Source organism: Mobula birostris, chromosome 2 (assembly GCF_030028105.1).
Source record: "Mobula birostris isolate sMobBir1 chromosome 2, sMobBir1.hap1, whole genome shotgun sequence".
Lineage (NCBI taxonomy): Eukaryota > Metazoa > Chordata > Chondrichthyes > Myliobatiformes > Myliobatidae > Mobula > Mobula birostris.
Window position 1 is genome coordinate 11205424 of NC_092371.1, and position 27285 is coordinate 11232708.

General features: G+C 49.1%; 1 protein-coding gene across 1 annotated transcript in view; it reads right to left on the reverse strand.

The window, feature by feature from the left end:
• The window catches only part of LOC140207349 (thrombospondin-3-like), a 96593-nt gene extending 71028 nt beyond the window's left edge, over positions 1–25565 (reverse strand). The window contains exons 1-8 of the mRNA XM_072275902.1: positions 25352–25565; positions 24280–24486; positions 17806–18059; positions 15715–15811; positions 14001–14207; positions 10256–10503; positions 7919–8021; positions 1008–1214 (exon numbers count right to left, since the gene is read on the reverse strand). Of these exons, the coding sequence (XP_072132003.1) occupies positions 1008–1214; positions 7919–8021; positions 10256–10503; positions 14001–14207; positions 15715–15811; positions 17806–18059; positions 24280–24486; positions 25352–25427 (1399 nt within the window). The 5' untranslated portion in view covers positions 25428–25565. The remainder of the gene's footprint in view (positions 1–1007; positions 1215–7918; positions 8022–10255; positions 10504–14000; positions 14208–15714; positions 15812–17805; positions 18060–24279; positions 24487–25351) is intronic.
• Positions 25566–27285: the final 1720 nt, after the last annotated feature.

Here is a 27285-nt window from a genome sequence, read left to right on the forward strand (position 1 = left end):
CCTCCGGGCGCTCAGGTTTCCTCCCACATTCCAAAGATGTAGTGAGGGTCAGTGAACTTTGGACATGCTACGTTGGCGTCAGAAGATCGCTAAACCTTGTGGGCTGCCCCCAGCACCATCATCGCAGACTGGATTTGAAGCAAACAATGCATTTCACTGTGCGGGTTTCAATCTGCACGTGACAAGTACACTGAGTGTATGTCTGTGGTCTTCTGCTGCTGTAGCCTGTCCACTTCAAAGTTCAATGTGTTGTGCTTTCAGAGACGCTCTCCCAGACATCCCACCCTGCAGAAACTCATTTCAGGGAGGTAGCACCATCAATTTGCGGGAGACTCCCGGAACTTCCGGGAGAGGGGGGATGTCTGCTCTCCTGCATCTTATTGTTGTAACCTGTGGTCATTTGAGTTACTGTTGCCTTCCTGACAGCTTGAACCAGTCTGGCCATTCTCTTCTGACCTCTCTCATTAACAAGGCATTTTTACCTGCAGAACTGCCGCTCACTGAATGTTTTTTGTTTTTTGCATCGTTCTCTGTAAACGCTAGAGACTGTTGTGTGTGAAAGTCCCAGGAGATCAGCAGTTCCTGAGATACTCAAACCAGCCCATCTGACACCAACAATCATTTCACAGTCAAAGTCATTTAGATCACATTTCTTCCCCGTTCTGAAGTTTGGTCTGAACAACAACTGAACCTCTTGACCATGTCTGCATGCTTTTACGCATTGAGTTGCTGCCACATGATTGGCTGACTAGATATTTGCATTAACGAGGAGTTGTATAGAGGTATCTAATTAAGTGGCCACTGAGTGTAAAGCTAATCTTCTTTCAAAAAAAAATCTCTCTGGCCCCTGTCTCACCACTCCCCCGCTCCTCTCTACACTGGCTACCTCCCCCTTTCCCTCTGCAAGGTTTCGACCCGAACTCCCCCGACTCCCACAGACTCTCCCGTTCGGATTGTCTGTTGCGCTGGGTCCCAGCCACTGCAGTACCCCCCGCATCTCCCCCTACCTCTGTTGATCTTGCCCATCACGGATACCTCCAGGTAGCGCGTGTTGTCACGCTTGTGGTAGAAGCCCAGCAGGATGCCACCCTGTGCGGGCGGCAGCTGGAACGTAGACACCAGGAAGAGCTCACCCACCGCCAGGATGTCCGTGGCCAGCCTCTCCACCGCAGCGGCCTCTTGCAGCACGTTGCGCACAGACATGAAATCGACCACTGTTGGGAAGGAGGCAGAGACGTTGATCACAATCAGAGCACTGAGGATCTGAAAGCATGTGACCTTCAAAAGATATAGTCATACTTTACGATGTTGGGGAAGTCCAGAACGAGGGGTCACAGTTTGAGGATAAAGGGGAAGCCTTTTAGGACCGAGATTAGGAAAAACTTCTTCACACAGAGAGTGGTGAATCTGTGGAATTCTCTGCCACAGGAAACAGTTGAGGCCAGTTCATTGGCTATATTTAAGAAGGAGTTAGATATGGCCCTTGTGGCTACGGGGGTCAGGGGGTATGGAGGGAAGGCAAGGGCGGGGTTCTGAGTTGGATGATCAGCCATGATCATAATAAATGGCGGTGCAGGCTCGAAGGGCCGAATGGCCTACTCCTGCACCTATTTTCTATGTTTCTATGTTTATTGATCCCGGGGAAATTGGTTTTCGTTACAGTTGCACCATAAATAATTAAATAGTAATAAAACCATAAATAGTTAAATAGTAATATGTAAATTATGCCAGGAAATAAATCCAGGACCCGCCTATTGGCTCAGGGTGTCTGACCCTCCAAGGGAGGAGTTGTAAAGTTTGATGGCCACAGGCAGGAATGACTTCCTATGACGCTCTGTGTTGCATCTCGGTGGAATGAGTCTCTGGCTGAATGTACTCCTGTGCCCAACCAGTACATTATGTAGTGGATGGGAGACATTGTCCAAGATGGCATGCAACTTGGACAGCATCCTCTTTTCAGACACCACCGTCAGCGAGTCACCACCTTTCAAAGTAACATTATTATCAAAGCAGATAAATGTCACCCTACACTACCTTCAGATTCCTTCCCTTGTAGGCAGTTACAGGAAAATAAAGAAATACAATCAAATTTAAGAATAACAAAATAACGACTGACAAACAATCAACGTACTAAAGATGACAGACTGTGCAAAATAATAATACGGAGAACGAGTTGTGAAGAGTCCATGAAAGTGAGCCTGTAGGTTGTGGAATCAGTTCAGAGTTGAGCTGAGTGAAGTTATCCACACTAGTTAAGGAGCCTGAAGGTTGAGGGGAAATAACTGTTCCTGAACCCGGTGGTGTGGGACCCAAGGCTCTTGCACTTCCTGCTCGATGGTAGCAGCGAGAAGAGAGCACGGCCTGCATGGTGGGGTCCTTAATGATGGACGCTGCTGTCCTACAACACCACTCTGTGTAGACGTGCTCCATGGTGGGACAACTGAAGGATAACACCATCATCATCATGCGCCATGTTGTATGATGTCATCATTGTGTGCCCTGTCGTATGATGTTGGCGATCGTGGTCTTTCCATGACCATGATGGTTGGCAAATTTTCCTACAGAAGTGGTTTACCATTGCAGCCTTCTGGGTAGGGTCTGTACAAGACCAGATCAACACTCTCCAGAGACTGTCTGCCTGACATCAGTGGTCGCGTAACCAGGACTTGCGATAGGCACCAGCTGCTCATATAACCATCCACCACCTGGTCCCGTGGCTTCCCGTGACCCTGAAGTTATTTCCTGACTTTAGGTTCAACTAAGAGGAGCAAAGTTACCTAAAATATAAATTCAACGCAAAATCAATTAAATATTGGAACAGCAGCTCCAACCAAAACAAAAGGAAAAATTAGAACCAAACCACAATAAGGAATGAGACATCGGCTGCAAATTCACAATTTAATTTGTTTCTGCCATTTTTATAAACCACTCACTCCACAAAGACCATGTATATATTAGTGTTTCCAATCTGAGTCGTGTTTGACAATAAATGAGATGCTTTCCTCCACAAAGTACGTACTAAGTCATGAAGTATTTACCGGGGTTGCATAGAAACCTGTCTATGTTTACTCCCGAGGCCCCCTTCTCATTACTGCCATTGGGGTGGAGGTACAGAAGCCTGAAGGCACACATTCCACACACTCAGTGATTCAGAAATGGTTTCTTCCCCTCTGCCATCAGATTTCAAAATGGTCATGACCTAGTATGGAAAACCCAATGCTCAGAAACAAAAAAAAAGCTTACAAAAAGTGCTGGATACGGCCCAGTGCGTCACAGGTAAGGCCCTCCCCACCAATGAGCACATCTACGTGGGGTATTATTGCAGGAAAGCAACGTGCTTCATCAGGGACCCCCATTACCCAGGCCATGCTCTCTTCTCGCTGCTGCCATCAGGAAGGAGGTACAGGAGCCTCAGGACCTGCACCAGCAGGTTCAGGAACAGTTATTAACCCTGAACCGTCCGGCTCTTGAACCAGAGGGGATAACTTCACACCTCCCGGCACTGAACTGATGCCACAACCGATGGACAATCCTTACTAGCTCTTCCTTCAGTTAGTCCTGACGAAGGGTCTCACCCCGGAACGTCGACTGCACCTCTTCCTAGAGATGCTGCCCGGCCTGCTGCGTTCACCAGCAACTTTGATGTGTGCTGTGACAATCCTTGGACTTGTTTTTAAGGACTGTACATCTCATATTCTCGATATTTATTATTTATTATTATTTATTTTTCTTCCTTTTTTTTTGTATTTGCAGTTTGTTGTTTTTTGCACGTTGGTTGTTTGTCCGTCTCTGCTGTGGGTGCTGTCACTGATTCTCGCGTTGCTTGGATTTACTGTGAATGTCTATGAACTCTCGGGGTTGTTCATGGTGACGTTCTGGATATATACTTTGATAATATGTTACTTTGAACTTGGACACTGAATAGTCTATATCAATTTGTTATTCCATATTTTGTATTACTTACTTTGCTATTTTATTGCAATTTTATATCTTTGCCACAAAATAACAGATTTCACATTCTACAAGTCAGCATTAATAAAACCTAATTCCATTCTAACGTTGAAAGTACAAACTAAAGGTCTAATAATAAACATTTTGGTAAATTGGTCTACAATACTATTGTGATGTGTACAGAATTCACATCACGGCCAACCTCTCCTGGTCCCTCAACATCACCTCCCGGAATAAGAAGGCACAGCAGTGTCTCCACTTCCTCAGGAGACTGAGGCAAGCGAGGCTCCCTCCATACCCACCTTAACTGAATTTACAGGAGCACCATTGAGAGAGTCCTGACAAGCTGCATTTCCATCTTGTACGGAAGCAGCCCAGCATCAGACTGGAAGTCCTTGCGAAGGACTGAGAGATCGGCTGAGAGGATGTTAGGGGTCTCCCCACCATCCATCGGGTACATTTATCAGGAACAGGGCCCTTAGTATTATTAAGGATCCCTCTCATCCATCCAGCACCCTCTTTGACTTCCTACCATCAGGCAGGAGTCTCCAATGCATAAAGACAAGAACGGTCAGGATGGGAAACAGTTTCTTCCCTCAGAACTCCCTGCTACGTTGTATTTGAAGTGTGGCCAGTTAATCTGTGCCGTACCTTACAGTATTCAATCTATGCACTTCAGTTTATTTATGCTTAATTCATCTGTAGATTTTATCCTTACTTTCCAAAGTTATTGTGTGTTGTTTGTGTGTTACGTGTACAACTGTGCTTTACACTCAGTCCCGGAGAAACATTGTCTCCTTTGATTTAGTCCTCGTGATTTAGTATATACATGTACAGAGTTACGCGACAATAAACGTGACTTGATACAGTGTAAAACTGTGCATTGAAAGCCCTTTACACAATGGTTTCATTACAGCAAGGTAGTACAAGGGAAAGCACTCACAGAATACAGAACAGAGCGTTACAGTTACAGAGAAAGTGCAGTGCAGGCAGACAGCAATGTGTAAGGGCCACGATGAGGTCACAACTCCACCCCTTCACACAAGGACTATTCCAGAATTATTTTTTTTTAACAGGGATATGGGGATATAGGTCCTGGAGTCTGATTTTCTGCCAGGCAGTGCATTTTAGACCATAAGACATAGGAGCAGAATTAGGCCATTCAGCCCATCGAGTCTGCTCCACCATTCCATCATGGCTGATTTATTATCCCTCTCAAAGCCATTCTCCTGCCTTATCCCGGTAACCTTTGATGCCCTTAATAACAGAACTATTATTCTGCCTAGTCCCATGGACCCACACCTGGATCATAACCCCCTCCCCCCCCATACTCCTCTCATCCAAACTTCTCTTAAAAGTTGACATCAAACCCACATCAACCGTTTCTGTTGGCTTGTCGTTCTGCGCTCTGAGTGAAGAAGTCCCCATTCAGGTTCCCTTGAAGTATTTCACCCTTCACCCTTAACCCATGACCTCAAGTTCTCGTCTCTCCCGACCTCTGTGGAAAAAGCCTACTTGCATTTACCCTATCTTTACCCTCATACTTTTGTACACCTCTATGAAATCTCCCCTCAGTCTACTATGTTCTAGAGAATAAAGTCCGAATTTATTCAACCTCTCCCTATAACACGGGTCCCAAGTCCTGGCAACATCCACATCCATTTAAATTTTCTCTGTATACCTTCAATCCTAGTTACATTTTTCCTGTAGGTAGGAAAGGTGTAAACTGCCTACAACACTCCAAATCAGGCCTCACCAACGATTTATACAACATCAAAATACAACTTTTTATATTCCTCATGGAGACACAAGTCCCTGGAGATGCTGGGCTCTGGAGTAACTTTTGTCTGAGGCTCTCAAAACCCTCAATTTATCCTCCTCAATGCTCTGCCTTTGTCCAGAGGATCATGTGCACCTCAGTATTAAATTACCTCCTCTAAATGGGCCCTTCACTCAAACCCTCTCACGAGTGGAAACATCTCAACATCCATTCTGATAAGTTCCTTCAGGTTCCTACACACCCCCCAGTGGCCACCTTACCAGGTGCACCTGCTCGTTAATGCAAATGTCTAATCTGCCCATCACGCGGCAGCAACTCAATGCATAAAAGCATGCAGACATGGTCAAGAGGTCCAGTTCTTGGTTCGGACCAAGCATCAAGATGCGGAAGAAATGTGGTCAAAGTGACTTTGGTCATGGAATGATTGTTGGTGCCAGATGGGGTGGTTTGAGTATCTCAGAAACTGCTGATCTCCTGGAATTTTCATACATAACAATGTCTAGAGTTTACAGAGAATGGTGCAAAAAACAAAACAAAACATCCAGTTAGCAGCAGTTCTGTGGGCAAAAACACGTTGTTAACAAGAGATCAGATGAGAGTGGCCAGACTGTTTCAAGCTGACAGGAAGGTGAGAGTAACTCAAATAACCACACGTTATGAAGTAGTGTGCAGAAGGGCATCTCTGAATGCACAATATGTTGAACCTTGAAGTGAATATGCCATTGTAGCAGAAGACCACAAACAAACACTCAGTGGCCACTTCATTAAGTACAGGAGGCGACTAATAAAGTGGACACTGAGTGTAAATTAGGCAGATAGTCACGTTCTTTACTCCGACCAGAACTAGGAGGCTTAGGTTTGGGGTGACAGGGGACCCGAGGGGCAACTTTTTCACACAGAGGCAAGTACAATGGTATCATTTAAGAAGCACATAGGGACATGCACAAAATGCTGGAGGAACTCAGCAGGTCAGGCAGCATCTATGGAGAGGAATAAACAGTTGATTTTCACGCTGAGACCCTTCATCAGGATCTTGTGTCCTCATGAAGGGTCTTGGCCCGAAACGTTGACTGTTCATTCCTCTCCCTAGATGCTGCCTGACCTGCTGAGCTCCTCCAGCATTTTGTGTGTGTTACTCTGGATTTCCAGTGTCTGCAGAATCTCTTGGGTTTATGATCTCACAAACTGGCCAAGTGGATCTCTACAGAGGAAGAACTACAAAACTTAATTGATATAGTTGTTGAAGAAAGTGCAAAAATGGGTCTATCTATCAATTGCAAAAAGACAGAATGTATGGTGATACCCAAAAAGAAGGAGAATCCTATCTGCAGGCAGAGAGTAAATGGGGAAGACATAAAACCAGTACAGAACTTTTGCTACGTAGGAAGCTGGGTGACATCAGATGGCAGGTGCGACATGGACATCAAAAGAAGAATAGGGATGGCAAAAGACACCTTTATGAGAATGAAGAGTATAATGACCAATACTAAACTAGGCATGACAACCCACCTCAGAGCACTGAAACGTCAAGTTTATCCAGTTACGTTATATGGCTCAGAATGTCGGACAATATCTAGTAACATGAGGAAATGAATTGAAGCAGCAGAGAAGTGGTTTTTGAGGAGGATGCAAAGAATATCATGGACGAAACGAATATCTAACGAGGATGTCATGAACAGAGCAAGCACAAGAAGAGAAATAATGTATGAGATCATGAAAAGGCAACATAACTTCATTGGACATGTGATTAGGAAAGAGGAGTTAGAATGCACGGTAATTATGGGAAAGACTGAAGGGAAGAAAGCAAGAGGAAGACAAAGACAAATGATGATGGAGACAGCAGCCAGAGAACTGGAAATGAATACCAATGAGTTGAACCACTTGACCCGAAACAGGAGTGTGTGGGCCATGGCAGTCAAAGCTCAAACTGGGCACAGCACCTGATGATGATGATGATGATGATGATGAATCTCTTTTGGATATGGTCCAATGTCAAGATAACCTTTCTTAAATAAGGGGACCAAAACTGAGCACCGGACACCCAGTGTGACCTCACCAGTACCCTGCCCAACCATAACAAGTCAGATATCAGTGAACTCGTCCGGCCACAGGGCCTGAGTGACGGAGCAGGCTCAAGATATTGGATAATCTGTCCATTCGCCTATTTCTCATGCTCTTAAGCCATACCCATGTTCCTCAGAGTGTCGTCGCCCTGAAGCGAGCAGTCCTGCAGTGCTCCCATCTGGCTGAATGTCCCTCCAAGAATCACCTTCAGCTCCTCCAGTGAACCCTGAACAGAGGCAACACACCGGTCAGCAAAAGGGAGACACGTCACGCAAACTAAAGACACCGCAGAGAGTCGTACGCTCAGCCCAGCACATCACTGGCACATCCCTCCCTCCCCACTGCTGACGGCTTCTCCAGGAGGTGCTGCCTCCAGACCCCCACCATCTAGTACATCCCATCTTCTCACAACTTCCATGAGGCAGGAGATACAGGAGCCTGAAGTCCCACATCATCAGGATCAGGAACAGCTACTTCCCTCCTACCATTCAGTTCTTGAACCAACCGGCCAAATCTTCATCACGAGGGTTCAGCATCACTACGACCACTGTGAGGGGGGATGTCATTGAAACCTATCAAATATTGAAAGGCCTAGATAGAGTGGATGTGGAGAGGGTGTTTCCTACGGTGGGGGAGTCTAGGACCAGAGGGCACAGCCTCAGAATAGAGGAACGTCCATTTAGAACGGAGGTGAGAAGGAATTTCTTTATCCAGAGGCTGGTAAACCTGTGGAATTCATTGCCACAGCCGGCTGTGGAAGTCAAGGCATTGGGTATATTAAAGCAGAGGCTGATAAATTATTTAATTAGTTACGACATCAGAAGTTATGGAGAGGAGGCAGGAGAGTGGGAATTGCGAGGGAAAATGAATCAGCCATGGCAGAATGGCACAGCAGAGGAAATGGGCCAAATGGCCTAATTCTACTATGTCTTACGGTCACTTTGCTCTGAAATGGAGTTTTTTGGTGCTAATTCTGTCCTTTTTTGTGTGAGAATTGTCTATAGTCTTGTTTAATCTACGTTTTCTTTGTGAATGGTGTGTATTTGATGCTCCGAGCCTGCGATGCTGCTGCAAGTTAAGTCTTTCATTGCAGCTGTGCAGACAGGGACTGGTGCAGATGACATTAGACTTGACTTTGACGTTGCTGGGGAGCAGGGGCTGAGGGACAAGGCAGGAACTTCTCCGGGTAAGGGGGGCCCCGAGTTTGTACGGTCGGGTGGTTCAGTCACAACACGAGGGGAAGACTCTTTAGTGCAGAGATACTACTTTCCTTCATTTTTGGGGTCGGGCCCCTGCTTGCCAGGAAGGGTAACGGACCTCAGCTTTAAATGCCTCTCAAGAACACCTTGAGCTGTGAACAGCCTCGCGCTAACTGCTACGGCTTCATGGTAGCACAGACGCGATTACAGCTCGGGGCGTCAAGAGTTCGGAATTCAACTCCGGCGCTGCCCGCAAGGGGTTTTTCCCGTCCACCCCGCGACCGTGTGGGTTTCCCCCAGGTGCTCCGGTTTCCTCTCACAGTCCGAAGGCGTACCGGTTAGTAGGTTAATCGGTCGTTGTAAATTGTCCCGCGATTAGGCTCGGGTTGCTGAGCGGCGCAGTTCGTAGGGCCGAAAGGGCCTGTATCTCAATCAATAAGTAAATCAGAGGATGAGGGCATCATTTTCCCGAACACGTAGAGGAGAGGGTCACACGTTTTTTTTGTGGGATTTCAATCCAGGGTCCGGGGGAAATACCATGGGAATGGTTCATAGATTTCCCCCTCGACACAGGACGGCCCAAGACATGGCAGGAAGGGCAGTTGCTGCCTCGTGACTTCAGCGACCTGGGTTCAACCCTGACCTCTGACCTCTCCCAGTCCCCACATGGAGTTTGAACCCTTAACCCTGCATTTTTTAATTGAAGATAAAGCGCATTACAGGTTCCGCCCAGCAAACCGTGATTTTAACCCTAGCCTAACCACAGGACAGTTTACAATGACAAATTAACCTGTACGTCTTTGGACTGAGAGGGGAAACCCGTGCGGTCACAGGAAGAGTGTACAAGCTCCTTACAGACAGTGGCAGGGTTACCGTCTCCCTCTCGCGCTGAGGGTTCCCCTACCTGTGTTGGAGCAGTCCAATGCTACCCCCTTCTTGCAGCGAGAGGGAGATGTCCTCGATTCTCCCCACGTGATGAGGGAATGCCCTGTTGCTATGGTAACTGCTACACTATCAGGCTGCAGATTAACGTAACACTATTACAGCATCACAGGCTCAATTTCCCCGCCGTCTGTCGGGAGTCTGTATGTTCTCCCAGTTACTGTGTGTGTTTCCTCCAGAGGCTCCCATTTCCTCCCACAGTCCAAAGACGTACCAGTGGGTAGGCTGATCGGTCAAAGGCGGGTAATTGGGCAGAGCGGCCTCATTGGGCTGGAAGGCACATGATCGAAGTAAAAACTTTAACAGATCCCAAACCCACCTGTGGATGTGCGAATGTCTTACTGGTCCTGGTGATCATCTGGGCGGGGATGGAGGCCACAGCCGGCAGGCCCATGCTGGAGTCCACCCTTCGACAGTCGACGTATAGTTCCAGAGCGAGCTGGCCCTGCTCCTGCTGCAGCCCGATGAACCTCAGGACGACAGAGTGGGAGTCCCCATCGGCCAGCACTGCGTTCTGCAGGCTCACGGACTGGGTCTTCCCATCCTCCCTCAGGTAGCGGAGAAGAACTGGGAGAAAATGACCATTACTGTCCCCTGGTTGCTCTGTGGGCCTCACCACCCTGCCTTTACCGCCAGATACACCATACGCATACCACCAGGCTCCAGAACACCTTCGATCTCACTGTAGTAGACTATTGGTCAGACCTCTTGCCTTCACTATCTACCCCGTCATGGTCCCTGTATCCTATCTTCTGCCTGCACTGCACTTCCTCTGCAATGAGACCATAAGGAGCAGAATTAGGCCATTTGGCCCATCAGGTCTGACCCGCCATTTGATTATTTTCCCTCTCAACCCCATTCTCCTGCCTTCGCCCCTTTGATGCCCTTCCTATTCAGGAGCATATCAACCTCTGCTTTAAATGACTTGGCCTCCATAGGCATCTGTAGCAACGAATACCACAGATTCGCCACTCCCTGGCTAAAGAATCTCCTCCTCATCTCTGTCCTAAATGGACGCCCCTCTCTTCTGAAGCTGCGCCCTCTGGTCCTAGACTCTCCCTCTGTCGGAAACGTCCTCTCCACATCCACTCTGTTTGGGCCTCTCAATATTTGATATTTTTCAGTGAGATCCCCCTTCATTCTTCTAAATTCCAGGGAGTACAGGCCCAGAGCCATCAAATGCTCCTCATACATTAACCCCTTCATTCCCAGGATCATTCTTGTGAACTTCCTCTGGACCCTCTCCGAGGCAACACATCTTTTCATAGACAGCGGCCCAAGACTGCTCACAATACTCCACTTGCAGTCTGACTAAAGCCTTATAAAGTCTCAGCAGCACATCCTTGTAATGCTGTAACACTTTATTCTGCACTCTGTTATTGCTTCTCTTGATGCACTGATGCGATGAAGTGAACCCTATGGGTGTTTTTCACTCTACCTCAGTACAGGTGGCAATAGTGAACCAACTGACCAGTCCTTGGCACACCCGCTACACCATCATCCACTCCGTCCAACCTGTCCTGTGGCCACTATGCCATTGTCCACTACATCCCACTCATCACCCTGTGCCCACTACGCAGCTGTCCACTCTGTCTAACTCACCCTGTGCCCACTACGCTGCTGTCCACTCTGTCTAACTCATCCCGTGCCCACTACACTGTCATCCACTCCGTGTAACTCATCCTGTGCCCACTACACTATCATCCACTCCATCCAACTCACCCCGTGCCCACTACGCTGTCATCCACTCCATCCAACTCACCCTGTGCCCACTACACTGTCATCCACTCCATCCAACTCACCCTGTGCCCACTACACTGCTGTCCACTCTGTCTAACTCACCCTGTGCCCACTACACTGTCATCCACTCCATCCAACTCACCCTGTGCCCACTACACTGTCGTCCACTCCATCCAACTCACCCTGTGCCCACTACACTGTCATCCACTCCGTCTAACTCACCCTGTGCCCACTACACTGTCATCCACTCCATCCAACTCACCCTGTGCCCACTACACTGTCATCCACTCCATCCAACTCACCCTGTGCCCACTACACTGTCATCCACTCCGTCTAACTCACCCTGTGCCCATTACACTGTCATCCACTCCGTCCAACTTGTCCTGTGGCCACTATGCCATTGTCCACTACATCCCACTCATCACCCTGTGCCCACTACACTGTCGTCCACTCTGTCTAACTCCTCCCGTGCCCACTACACTGTTGTCCACTCCATCTAACTCACCCTGTGCCCACTGCACCATCGTCCTCTCCGTCCATCTCATCACCCTGTGCCCCACCTGACCACCTGGACCACAGGAATCCCAGGCGAACACACACTGGTCCTCACTAAGGTTCTGCGATAGACGGGTGGACATCTTCTTCTGCCTCAGCACCTCGGGGGATCGATCCTGGGCCTGGCACAGAGATGGAGAAGGCATGCCAGCCTCACCACTTTCTCACTAGTCTGACGAGATTCGGCATGCCATCAAAGCCTTTGACAAACTTCTGCCGGTGTACGGTGGAAAGCATTCTGACTGCTGCACCACCACGAGACCATGAGACACAGGAGCAGAATCAAACCAATCGGCCCAGCAAGTCTGCTCCACCACTTGATTACCCTACTCTCCTCCCTTTTCCCCGTAACCTTTGATATGCCAGTTAATCACGAGCCGTTCATCCTCCACCCGAAATACCCCCGGTCAGGTCGATCATACTAGGTAACATGCCCCCGTTATACCCCCGGTCACGCTCTCGTATGCAATCTCCAATATACAGGAACACAAGAGGCGACGGAGAGGGGTGGGACTCCGCCAGTTCCATCCCAGGTACGGTGCTCCCCGCGATCAAGGGGCACTTACATGACCCAAGGTCCCCGGGAGGGCCACATCGATCATCAAGGACCCCCAGCGTCTGGGCTCTGTCCTCATCTCGATGAGGCCCTCAGGTAGGACATCCAAGAAACCTGCCATCAGGTCCTTGAACCAGCTTGAGAAATCCTAAGCATGCGTGAGTGAGTGAGTAAGTGTGTGTGTGTGTGTGTGTGTGTGTCTCTGAGAGAGAGAGAGAGAGAGAGAGAGAGAGTGTGTGAGAGAGTGTGAGAAAGTGTGTAAGTGTGAGAGTGCACGAGAGTGTGAGACTGTGTGTGTGAGAGTGTGCGAGAGTGTGAGAGAGAGTGAGAGAGAGTGTGTGTGTCTGTGTCTCTCTCCCCCACTTCGTCTCCCCCGCTCCCTCCCTTTCTCTCCCTCCCTCCCTCTCTCCAGGGGAGCACGGTGGTCAGTGTAACAGTATTACAGCACCAGTGATCTGCAAGGGGTCTGTAAGGGGTCTGTACATTCCCCCCGTGACCGTGTGGATTTTCCCCGGCTGCTCCCGCTTCCCCCCTCATTCCAAAGACAAAAAGGTTCCGATTAGTTCGTTGCAGGAATGCTATGTTTGTTTTCTATGTTGTGCACATTTAAATTACGTGTAATTTACGTTCATTTAAATTTACATTAATTTATCTTCGTAATGTTCCATGTTGCTGCAAAGAGCTAGCTTTCATGCCATTCATACGCCTGTGTACACGGGGCTCGTCAGCCATGGTTGGCAGCTCATGTAGGAGAAGGCAAACTCTGATCTCAAACCTCCGCTGCCTTGTGCTATACCCACCCAAGGGGAAGGGTCTGGGAGTAAACCCCGAGGGGAAATCCGGAGCTGGAGTCCCTGAGACAGTCCTATGTGGACTTTAACACTGACTGGCAGCTCCTGCAAAGCCGCTGGTGCCAAACTGTATCAGTCTCTGCCATTCCTTTGGGTTCATCAGCTGCATGGAGAGGGGAAGCCTGCTACATATGGACATCAGCTTTCTCTCCATATCCTACTGCCCTGGCTTGCGTATCACATAGACAGTTCGGACGCCGTATCTGACCAACAAAGGGCCTTGCACCCTGAGTATATGTGCTGACGAGATCTGAGAGAGCAACAGTCTGGGCAACAAAGGACCGCAGCACGTCACCCACTACCAATCGGGCCGACAACCTCCCCCGTCCCCCCTCTTGACGGAACGGGTACCTGACCCCTACCTCTGTTGACCTTTCCCTTCACGGACACCTCCAGGTACCGTGAGCTGTTGCTCTTGTCGTAGATGCCCAGCAGGACGCCACTCTGACCGGGCGGGAGACTGAACACTGACAGCAGCGAGAGCTCGCTCACCGACGAGACCGCTGCGGCCAGCTTCTCCAGCGCCGGCGCCTCTTGCGCCAGCCGACGTGCGGCTATGAAATCGATCACTGCCGGGAGAGAGAGAGACGGAGGTAAGGGTCAGAAGCTGGGAATCGGAAACAAGATCTTAACAAGCGATCTACTACAACTATTCTGTGTGCAAGATCATGAGGGGCAATGATACAGTTAAGAATACAAAATGATGAGGGGTAAAGATAGGGTTAACTCCGCCATGGGGAGCCCCAAGCCTGGCTGAAAAAGGGGAAGGATTGGACATGGTCATGGTGAAATGGTAGCCCCACCAGGGACAGTCCCGAGCCGGCTGAGAAAGGAGGAGGGTTGGACATGGGGCTAATGACCACATTCCGTAAAGCCTCAGAGCTACAGAAACTCTGGGCGAGAAAGGATCTTCGCCTGGAAGAGGTATGAGGTTGTATGGTGGATGTGGAAGCCGCAGGGCCAATCAACCTTCCGGCAGCCCAGGACGGAGGACTCTTGCGAGCTCTGACGGCGGTCTGTGCCCCCGCAGGGGTGATGGGCTTAAGTAAGTAACAGACAGGGTTATGTATAGAAAACTGTGAGGGGTTTCCATAGGGCAAATGCAAGCATGCTTTTCCACCGGGGTTGGGCGAGACTGGAACTAGATGTCATAGGTTAAGGGTGAAAGGTGAAACATACAAGGGGCCAAAGGGCCTGTTTCTGAGCTGTCATGCTCTATGATTAAGCGTGGAAGGGTGTAGCGTTCAAACAGTGTACAAGACCACAAGACAGAGGAGCAGAATTAGGCCATTCAGCCCATCAAAAGCAGAGACTGCCCAAACAGGGTTGGTGGATCAAGCGTAGCTCAGCTCCGGCTGCCAGGGGTCGGGGGTGGTGGTAGCGGCAGATATGTTAGGGATGTTTACGAAACGTAGGGATGAAAGAAAGCCAGCACCCATTCACCTCAAAGTCCAGTGCTGACACCAATACACAACCGGCCAGCTTAAAGAAGCTCACTCAGTAACAGTTCTTACGACAGGGAACAGTACAGCACCTGCAAGCCCGCAATGCTGTGCTGACCTTTGACCCTACTCTAAAATCAACCTAACTCTCCCCTCTCGCATAACCCTCCGCCTTCCTTTCATCCACGTGTCTAAGTCTTTTAAATGTCCCTAACGTATCTGCCTCTACTATCATCCCAAAAGTGTGTTCCACACACCCACCTCTCTCTCTGTAAAAATAACCTCCTGATATTGTCCTCCAATCACCTTAAAGTTATGCCCCCTTGTATTGGGCAAAAGTCTCTGGCTGTCCACTCAGCCTATCCCTCTTATCTTGTACACCTCTATCAGGTCGCCTCTCATCCTCCTCTGCTCCAAAGAGAAAAGCTCTCGATCTCTCAACTATCCTCACCAGACATGCTCTTTAATCCGGGCGGCAATATCGGTTTTTGACTGACTCTTGGGAATGGGGGGGGGGGGGGTTCGGGGAAGAAACGGTGCTCATGGATTTGACATACACGGGGTGATGGGTCAGTAGGTCGCGAACCGAGAGACTAGATGACCACTTGCTGCTTCTTAAAATCCATACCCTTACTCTTCGGCATGACTTCACCCCGAAACGGGCAACCCTGCAGGGCTCTGACCTGGTTCAGCGTCCCTCCAAGGACCAGCTTCAACTCCTCCAGTGAGCCCTGAAGAGAGGCAAGACCCCGCTCAGTCAAAGGAACAGCCACAACCCCTTCGGACACACTGTGCGGGCTAACGCCTGCAAGCTACAACACATATGACTTTGTTATTATTTTTTTTTGGTATTTGCACATTTTGTCTTCTTTTGCACATTGGTTGTCGGTCTATCTTTGTGTGTAGATTTTCATTTATTCTGTTTTTGCATCTACCATGAATGCCTGCAAGAAAATGAACCTCTGGGTGGCACACTGTGACGTACACATACTTCAATAATACACGTATTTATCTAAGGATGTAGCTCAGAGTCAGTCCTTCCAGCTGTGCTCCCCCAACAACCTCACGACCCCGATTAACCCTAACCTATATCGGATAATCTACAATGACCGGTTAACCTACTCGGGACGCCTTTGGACTGTGGGGTGGGGGGAGTACTGGAGCGCCCGGGGAAACCGCACACCTTCCACGGGGAGGACGTACGCAGGCTCCTCGCAGATGGCGCCGGGATCGAACTCTGAACTCCGGAACACCCCCAGCTGTAAGAGCATCGCGCGAACCGCGGTGCCCAAGTTTACTTTGAACTTTGATCCAGGGGCACGGCTTGCAGACTCCCAGGGAATCCTGGTTCCCATGTTCTGACAGCCCGACTACTCGGTGTGAGTCAGCCAGGGGACAGGCCGCTTGGCAGGATAGCGAGCTGTGCTCCTGCACATTCTTTGCATGCCTGGATTCCCACAACATGGAAAACTGTCGGCTTCTTGGCATGTATGGCATACTTGCCTTCCTCAGTCGTGGTACTGTATGTAAGAGTAGGTCATGTTGCAGAACACGTAACACTTCGGTTAGGGTACACTTGGAGTACTGTGTGCAATTCTAGTCAACCCCATCCCAGGAAGGATTTGGAGTCTTCGGAAAGTATACAGATGATTTTTGCCTGCTGCTCTGGATTTCCAGCACCTGCAGTTCGTGGTTTCTAAGCAGGGAGGTCGGGTGGAAAAGGGGGAGAGTGGTCCTCCGGGCAGCCCGAGTCCCCAAGTCCAATCGGGGAAGGTCCAAGGGGAAGAATTCGACTCCTGTCTCATCCCTCGCATGTCAAGACTCCAACACCGTGAGAAGTAACAGGCCTTTTATTTTAAACTCTATGGGGTGTCACTGCTGCTGGCAAGGTTGGAGTGTCCTGGCCTTCTTCAGCAGCTGGTAGACATGAGCCACGTTCCTGGGCGGCTGCAGCCCTTGTGGGGAAGGAGGAGCTCCAGGCTCTCGATCTGGCTGCAAAGGTGTAATATCCAATTTATTCCCAGTGCCGATGGCAGGCATTCAGCCCGATGGAGGACAGAGAAGCTTTGGAAACCTACATGCATTAATAATGCAGGCAGATTAAACCTGCTTGTGTCTCACAACAGCTATCACCCTTCAACTGTCATTCTCCTGGACCGGCGTGGGTAACCGCGCTCATCTCCAGCCTGAACTGATTCCACGCACTTTCAAGGCCCCTACAACGGGAGCCCAGCGGCTGGTGTGACGTTATTACAGCTCTGGGTGTTCCAGAACTTGGGGTTCAATTCTGGCGCCGCCTTTAAGGTGCTTGTACATTCTCCCCCGCGAACCGCGTGGGTTTCCTCCGGGTGCTCCGGTTCCCCCCCCCCCCCCCCGCAGACCAAAGGCTTATTGGTTAGTAGGTTAATAGGGCATTGCAAATTGTCCTGTGATTAGACGAGGGTTAAATCGGTGGGTTGCTGGACACTGCGGCTCGTTGGGCTGGAATGGTGACAGTGCGTACTTTGGTAATAAGTTTACTTTGAAGTTTGAGTGTTGCAAACCTTCAGGTTGATGGGGGGGGGGTGGGGGTAAGGTGGTGTCTGGCACACTTACCTTCATCAGTCAGGGTGCCAACACGAGAGACGGAAGGTCATGATACAAGTGTATACATCTCTGCTTAGAGCAGCGGGGTAATATCTACCTCCCTCCCTGGAGACAGAAACCAACCAAGCCCCAACCTCACCTGGAGCTGTCCGAATCTCTCGTCCACTCGCACCTCGACCATGTCGGCCGTCTCAGGGGGGATGGTGTCCATGGCCGGCAGGTCCGAGCTGGAGTCCACTTGTCGGCAGTCAACGTGCAGCTCCACAGAGATCCGGCCACTCTGCAGCCCCGTGAACCTCAGAATGATGGAGTGGGTCTTCCCGTCGGCCAGCGCCGCGTTCTGTAGGCTTACGGACTGGGTCTTCCCGTCTTCCCTCAGGTACTGGACGAGCACTGGGAGAACGTGACAATTAGTGCTTCCCGCTCCTCTTTACCAAGTGTCCTCCTAACCAGCTTTGCCCTTCCCACACCACTTCCAACTTCCTCAGAAGGCTCAGGAAATTCGGCACGTTCCCATTGGCCCTCACCAACGGAAGCACCGTAGAAAGCATCCTAACTGGGAGTATTCACAGCCCGGCAGGCACACAGCTGGAAGGAACAGAAGAGAGATGAAAACACAGCCCAGTCCAGCACGCAAATCAGGCATCCCTTATTGACTCTGTCCACACTTCCCGCTCCATTGAGAAAGTCCAAGTCTACTTGTCATTCAACCACACACACACGAACACGGCCAAAGGAGATTGCGTTCCTCTGAGGCCACGGTGCAAAACGCAGTGCCAAAAGCACACAGCACATAGAACATTCAGTCACAAAAGTCCCTGAGCTGCCTGGTCTGTAGCCAGCATAATCAAAGACCCCTGCCACCCTGGACTTTTCCTCTGCTCCCCTCCCACAGAAGATACGAATCTGGGAGTGCGTACCACCAGGTTGAAGGACGGTTTCTCTCCTGCTGTTATCAGACCTCTTGTGCAATGAGATGAACCCTTGCTCTCCCAATCTACCACATCTAACTGTCCACCCGCACTGTGACGGTAACGTTTTATCCTGCGTTCTGTTGTCGTTTTTCCTTCGCACTTTATTCATTCATTGATTTAGCGATACAGCGTGGGATAGGCCCTTCTGCAGCAACGAGCCTCACCACCCAGCAACCCGTACACTTCACCCTAGCCTAATCATGGGACAATTTAGTGACCAATTAACCCGCTAACTGGTACCGGGGGAAGGAAACCAGGGCTTCCAGAGAAAACACAGGCGGTCACGGGCAGAACGTATGGATGCCGATTGGATTTGAGCTCTGAACTCCAGAGTGCCCCACCCCAAGCTGTAATAGGATCGCTCTAACTGCTACACTACAGTAGCACCCAGGCACTCCCGTACGACCTCAATGTAATTATACGATCGTTCTGAGTGCCGTGCAAACAGAACTTTTCTCTGCCCCTCAGTACATGTGACAATATTAAACCAACTACCATCCCGCCCCTTCCTATCCCTCTCACTCCTGCTCCCAACACACCCACCAAACTTCCCACCTTATCCAATCTTCCCGAGGAGCCTCCGCTCCCTCCCACCTCCTCGCCCACCACACCGATTTCCAACTCCGCCCCACAACTTTCATAACCTCTCCCCCCCACCCCATCCCACCAGGAATTCCCAGCATGAGGTCTGGAATAGCAACGGGATATTGTAACCCGTGCACGAGGCTGACCCTGGTCAGGGTATCCAAAGCAGCTAGAGTGAACCAGGATGCAGGAGTTTACCGCTCCCATCTACATTGGCGTCATTTATCTTGGGCTGGCTGGTGGCACAATGACATCGGTGCCGGACCCGGGAGTGGAGGTTCCTGGGTTCGAAACCAGTCAGGTCCACTCCCGAGTACGCTTTCCATCTGTGCCGGGTTGAGTGTCGAGATCACAACTCGACCTTGCAAAATAAAGGGAAAATACTGCGAAAATGTCTGTGAGAGGAGTGGCGCACCACACAGTCTCTCTCTCTCTCTCTCTCTCTCTCTCGTTCCGCACCTTGTAAAAAAAGCCATGAAAAAGACACCATCACGGACGCACACACGAACACGCAGACGCACAGACTCTCGTGCACGCAGGCACACGCCAAAAAAAAAAAGTAAAGTTCTCTTACTTGTCTTTAAAGCTCTCACTGGTCTGGGACTGGAGTACATCACAGAATTGCTTTTGTTTTATAATAGAGTCATAGAAAAATACAGCGCACAGAAACAGGCCCTTTGGCCCATCTAGTCCATGCCAATCCTGCACCAGCACTCAGGTCTTCTCCTGTTGGTCTCTCAGATTTAAACAAACTCTCTCAAAAGATAATTGGCAGGTCAGCTTTTTTGAACTGCACTTCTAAATTGTGGAATTCAATACCTAAAATTATAAGGGCCTCAACTCAGTTGACACTTTTAAACACCAGCTCAAAACATATTTAACCTTGCTTTTAACAAACATCTTTTTGCCTTTTATTTTCACTTTTTTTGTTATTTTCCTGTTTGCACTTTGCCCCACTGTAAAGGAATTTGAACAATATTGCCTGTAGAAAAGTGCTCGATTAATAAGTTACTATCTGCCTGTGATTGGGCTCTGAACTAGGAAATTTGTTTATTTTTGTTATGTGTACCACAATAAAGTAAAAACCTTTGTCTGTATGCCATCCATACTGCGCTTTCTGTACACAAGTACATCGAGGTAGTAGAAAAAGAAAACGCAGAATCAACACTTTATCAGGTGCAGTAGTACACCAGATCAATAATACAAATATCTAATCAGCCAATTATATAGCAGCAACTCAGTGCATAAAAGCATGCAGACATGGTCAAGAGGTTCAGTTGTTGTTCAGACCAAACATCAGGATGGGGAACAACTGTGATCTAAGTGACTTTGACTGTGGAATGATTGCTGGTGCCAGATGGAGCGGTTTGAGTATCTCAGAAACTGCTGATCTCCTGGGATTTTCATGCGTTTACAGAGTTTACAGAGAATGGTGCGAAAAAACAAAAAACATCCAGTGAGCGACAGTCCTGTGGGCGAAAGTGCATTGCTAATGAGAGACGTCAGAGGAGAATGGCCAGGCTAGTTCAAGCTGACAGGAAGGCGAAAGTAACTCAAACAGCCACACGTTAGAACAGTGGCGTGTGGAAGAGCATCCCTGAACACAGAACATATCAAGCCTCAAAGTGTTTGGGCTACAGTAGTAGAAGGCTATGAACACTTATTCACTGTTACGGGCTACTGTGTGTGGTGTTACAATCACACTACAGAGAAAGTGTGGTGCAGGTAGACAAAGAGCAAGGGTCAGAACCTGGAGTTCACCTTCTGGCGTATGAGAGGTTCGTTCAAGAGTCTGATAACAGAGGGATGCAAGATGACCTTAAGCCTGGCAGAACATGTTTTCAGACTTGTACATCTTCTGTCGATAGGAGAAGAGAGAAGAAAGGATGTCTGGCTGGGTATAGTTCCTCAATTATGTCGACTGCTTTCTAACTCATCGTGATCCTCGCACCTTAATGTCCACCTGCACTGCACTCTCATTGTGTAGAGGCTGATTTTTACTTGTGCATACTAGCTTATGCCACAGCCTACGCCGTTGTGAGCACTTACACTTGTGCATTGATGTGTCTGCGTCGCTCTGCAATTCACCGCCAAAACGCTAGTTGGTGGTGGGGTTTCTATGCCACTGTGTTGAGTTTCTTTGTGTTGAAACTCAACACGAAGAAACTCGAACTTCAAACAATGGCGACTGAAACTGAAGGAGGGTGAATTTTCTGTGCTTGTCCGGTCACTGAGAGACATGGACGAAGAAATGCATTTCAAATATTTTCGGATGTTGGCAGATAGATTTGAGAATTTGGTTCACCGTCTCCAACCATTTATTTTGCATCTGTGTACGCACAGTATACTCAGAGACTGGCAACCACCATTCGAGTTTTAGCTTCAGGTGGAAGTCAACAGGCTGTAGCAGCTAGCTACAAACTGGCGTCAAGCACAGGGTCCTCCATAATTTCCGGGGTCTGTAAAGCTTTATGGAAAGCATTGCAGCCAGAGTTCCTTCCCTGCCCTTCAGTCACCCAATGGCAAGCTATTGCAGCGTAGGAGGAAATGCGATGCTACCAAGTGGACCAATCACAGTTGTTGCGGTCTGCGTCGCCGCGATGCGTAGTTACATTTTGGGAGAGGTGCGCGTTAGGCTACGGCGTAGAGTACAGCATAGGGTATGCGGCTACACCGTACCTACGGCATACATTTGACGCACAAGTATATCAGCCTTAACACTTCATTCTTTGTTTCCATTCAGACTCCTGAACCAATGTTAAAACCACGCTCGCCACAACTCTGAACTGATGTGAAAACCTACAGACTCGCTTTCAAAGATTCTTTACAACTCATGCTCTCAGTATTTTTTACATTTGTCTTCTTTTGCACATTGGTTACTTTTCCATCTTTGTTTTTGCAGAGGTTTTCTGTAAATTCTATTACATTTCTTTGCTTCCCTGTAAATGCTTGAAGGAACATGAATCTTCATTTTCATTGTAACGTTCAAGATGATTGTCGATACCTTCAAATTCTTCGTAGCTTCTAACTTGTCAAAGTAGTGGAATTGTTTCATTTTCACTCTCTGCTGTTTCTGGCATCTCCAAGCCACAGTGAGCAAAACTGTTCTGAATCGCCTTGCTACTTATCTCTTGCCAACTATCAGTGACAAAAATCACTGCTTTTTGAATACATCGTAAATGACGCTATTTAAAAACCGTTTGCTCTAAGCAGTGTGTTGTGTCCTTGAGCAAGGCACTTAATCACACATTGCTCTGCGACGACACTGGTGCCAAGCTGTGTGGGTCCTAATGCCCTTCCCTTGGACAACATCGGTGTCGTGGAGAGGGGAGACTTGCAGCATGGGCAACTGCTGGTCTTCCATACAACCTTGCCCAGGCCTGCACCCTGGAGAGTGAAGACTTTCCAGGCGCAGATCCATGGTCTTGCAAGACTAACGGATGCTCTCAGCAGTGTAATGTCTTAATAGACACACAGAAAAACGTGACTGGCACTAGTTAGAACTGTTTGGCAACAGTCTCCTGTCCCAATTAAGCGGCATGGTGTCCCAAATAAACAAAGGGTATCCCAGCTAGTTTCTCAATTAGTTTTGTTCTTTAAAGATTGCCCAATTAACCGTAGACACTAAGGCAGTACAGTGGATTCTGGTTAATTGGGACACTATGCCACTTAATTGGGACAGAAGATTGTTGCCAAACAGTTTCTAACTAGTGTCAGTCACGTGAACTTGTGTGGCTGTTCAGACATTCCAGCCGAGAGCAAACAGTGATCTTTGTCACTGATAGTTGGCAAGAAATAAGCAGTAAGACAATTCAGAACCGTTTTGCTCACTGTGATTTCAAGCATTTAGGCTTGGACAGGCCAGAAACGGCTGGAAGTAAAAATGAAACAATTCCACTACTTTAACAAGTTAGAAGCTACGAAGAATTTGAAGGTATCAGCAATCATCTTGAATGTTACAATGAAAATGAAGATTTGGAGGGTACAGTAGTTGAAAGCACTGTTTGAAGGCAGTCCACTATCTGCTTTCAGTTTCTGCGCTGATTTTGTTCGTTTACAATCAATCAAAAGAACACGACAATGTACACTGGATGAATTCCACCGTCGATAACTATTAGGAACTAAACAAGTCAAGTCAAAGTACATTTATTATCAAAGTTCGTACACTTCATACAACCATGAAATTCGTCTCCTTACAGGCAGCCACAAAGCAAAGAAACCCAATAGAACCCATTAACACAAAAGAAGACCATCAAGCACTCAACGTGCAGAGAAAGAGAAAGGGAAAACTCACGCAGTGAGCTCACAGTGGGATGGTTACAGGCCACAGCTACAGCTCGGTGCAGAGACGAACAAACCTCGCAGAGCAGCGATTGGAACTGGTCCGTGCCTGGCCTCTGGCCCTGGCACCCTGTCCTTTTCAACCCAACCCAGCACTTAAAATCGACCAGACCTTGCTCTCAGACCAGGACTCTGCCGCTTCGATACGCTCTCAGGCCGGTGCCCCGTCATCTCAATTCAGCCTGTACCCAACTTTTCCAATTTGGCTCAGTCTTCAATCAAACCTCGGGTCTTTTCCTCGCTCTCAGGCCCGGATCCAGGCCCTGCCGCTTTGGTTCTGCAGAATCGAATTGCCTCCAAGTTCACTCCAAGAATGGCCAAACATTGGCTCATTGCCCGCTCTCCAGCCCAGACCCCACCGCTCCGTACACACACCACGCCACAGCCGCCCTGCACCTTCGAAACTTCAATTCCCACCGCAAAAACGTCAGGTCGTACAGGGAAGTTACAGTCTACTGTTTGCAGTTACAGTCTACCGTTTAGTAGGAAAAGGGTAATTTATGAAGTATTTAGTTGGTTTCTTGATTTTATTTCCCAGCAAGCAGTACTAATACCCAGCTTTATAATGCTGTGGTAGTATTGGTAGTTCTAATTTGTTCTGTATTTCAGTTAAATACATCATTTGTTACTCAATTAAACAGTAGCCTGTCTTTCTTACACCTTTTTAACCATTTCGCAACACTCTGGAAACCCTCCTGTACATCTGTGCCTACCTCTATCCGTCTTTTCCATCACCGTCACCTCCAGGTACTGGGAGTCATCGTCCTTGGCGTGGAAACCCAGCAGACTTACTTTATGTGCAGGCGGCAGGTTAAACGTGGACACCAGCGAGACCTCGTCCACCGTCAGGATCTCTGCAGCCAGCTTCTCCACCATCGCGGCCTCCTCCATCTCGCTGCGCATGGACATGAAATCGATCACTGCCGGGGGGTGGGGGACGGAGATAACAGTCAGAGACAGACGGGTGGTGATCTCAAATGGAAACTCGCGGGCGTGGGAGGTGGAAAGCAACATTTAAAAGGTATATGTCTTTGACAGCAGTGGTTGAATGGACAAGTCCAGCAGGGGTCATGAACCTGAATTTTATCCTGACCCCTGACCCCAGCTGCCCTCACTATTCATCCTCTGCTTCCCTGGCAGTGCCCACAAAACCAACCCCCCCACCTTCCGTAACCCTTGACCCTGACCTTTACCTGTGCCCTCTCAGCCCCTTGTGCTCTTACTGTGACCTCTACCATCATGCTGTGCCCCTTGATCTTTGTCACTTCCCCGACCTAACGCTGTGCCATTGCCATTACTTGTGTCCTTGACCTCTCACCTGCTCCCTTGCCCTCTTGTAACACCCCACGACCCCCCACACCCTCTTACCGCAGCTCCTGTGCCCCTTGACCTTATCACCTCCTCCATGCCCCTCGTCACCTCTTGACCCCGGCAACAACATCACTTTCTCTCCTGTCAGGCCCCTTAGCCCCCGCAACTGACTGACCTCTCACTGCACCCTTTACCAACCCGCACTGCCCCTCGACCCTCGCCACTTCCCGTGCCCTCCCAGCCTTGCCCCGTTGACCCAGCTCTGTCCCCTCCACAGGCATAGCCTGTGATGCCCGCTCTTGGTTCGGAAGTCACCAAGGAGTCCCCCACCTTTTCTCGGGACTGAGCGGATCGCAGATCCGCGGGGCAGGGATCCCCAAGGCGGGGGATTACTCCCCTCGTCTTCGAGTAGAAACTTTTCCCAAAGTTCAAGGAAACTTTCCCACCCTCTCCACAGACCCCAACTTCACTCACCCTGCCATGGCCGGCCGGCCACCACCCCGAGGAGAACCAGGAGACACGCGGGCAATAAGGGGGGAGCGGGAGCCATGGGGCAGGCGGTCGCGGAGCAAAAGCGAGAGAGCGGCAGTCGGCGGCTTCACTCCCCGACTCTGGCCCCTCCGCCCGCCGCTCTCTCGCTTTTTTCGTAGATTCCGCCCTCGGCGCGGGGCCCTGTCAATCAGACCCCGGGGCGGTGTCCGGAGCAGAGGCCGCCTCCCCGGAGGAGTGTCCGGGACCGATGCGGGGACAGAACCAGTACGCGCACTCGTGCGGTTAATCCGGATGCTGTCGGGAGGAGGTACAGGAGCCTCAGGACCCACAGCACCAGGGTATAACCCCCAACCATCAGGCTCTTGCACCAGCGGGGATACCTGCACTCACCCCATCACTGAACTGTTCCCACAACCTATGGACTCACTTTCAAGGGCTCTTCATCTCATGTTCCCAATATTTATCGCTTATTTATTTAGTATTATCACTTTTTTATTGTTGTATTTTCAGTTTGCTGTCTTTTGCACACTGGTTGTTGGGTGTGATTCTATTGTGGTTTTTGGATTCTTTGAGTATGCATGCCCTCAAGAAAATGAATCTCAGGGTTGTATCTGGTGATCTACTTTACTGGGGATAAACCACCAGGATGATAGAGATGAGGATGGGTCAGTTGCTATACCACTAGAGACACCGTGTACCGGAAGTTCGAGGGTGTCAGGGAGCAGAGGTGAGTGCAATTGCCAACAGTAGGGAGAAGGTGCTTGGGAAGATGAAGGGTCTGAAGGTGGATAAGTTACCTGGCCCAGGTGGATCACACCCCGGGGTTCTGGGAAAAGGTGGCCGGGGAGACCGCAGAGTCATTGGTAGTGATCTTTCAAGAATCACTACATTCTAACATGGTTCCGGGGGGGGACTGGAAAATTCCAATTGTCGCTCTGCCAGTCTTCAAGAAGGGAGGGAGGCAGAAGGAAGGAAATTATAGTCCAGTTAGCCTGATAGTGCTTGGGAAGATGCTGGAGTCCGATTATTAAGGTTGAGGTCTCAAGGTACCAAGGAGGCACATGATAAAATAGGCTAAAGTCAGCGTGGTTACCTTAAGGGAAAATCTTGCCTGACAAATCTGTTGGAAATATTTGAGGAAATAACAGGCAGAATAGACAAAGTGTACTTGAATTTTCAGAAGGCCTTTGACAAGATGCCACACATGAAGCTACTTAACAAAATAAGAGCCCCCAGTATTACAGAAAAAAAATACTAGCATGGATAAGGTAGTGGCTGTTTGGCAGGAGGTAAAGAGTGGAAACAAAAGGAGCCCTTTCCTGGCTGGCTTGCCAGTGACGAGTGGTGTTCTGCAGGGATCAGCTTTGGGACTGCCTCTTTTACATTGCACATCAATGATTTGGATGGTGAAATTGATGACATTGTAGCCAAGATTGTGGATGATACGAAGATAGGTGGAGGGGCAGGTAGTGGTGAGGAAGCAGGGAGTCTGCAGAAGGTCTTGGACAGATTAGGAGAATGGGCAAAGAAGTGTCAGCTGGAATACAGTGCCAGGAAGTATGTGGCCATGCACTTGGGCAGAAGGAATAAAAGCATAGACTATTTTCTAAAAAGGCAGAAAATTCAAAAATCTCATATGCAAGGGGTCTCAGGAGTCCTTGTGCAAGCTAACTTTCCCAAACAGTTAACTTGCTGGTTGAGTCGGTGGTGAGGTAGGCAAATGCAAAGTTAGTATTCAATTTGTCAATTACGTCTATTGACTAGATTTTTAAAAATGTGCAAAAACAGAAATACTATATATTAAAAAAAGTGAGGTAGTGTCCAAATCTTCAAAGTCCATTCAGGAATCGGATGGCAGAGGGGAAGAAACTGTTCCTGAATCACTGAGTGTGTGCCTTCAGGCTTCTGTATCTCCT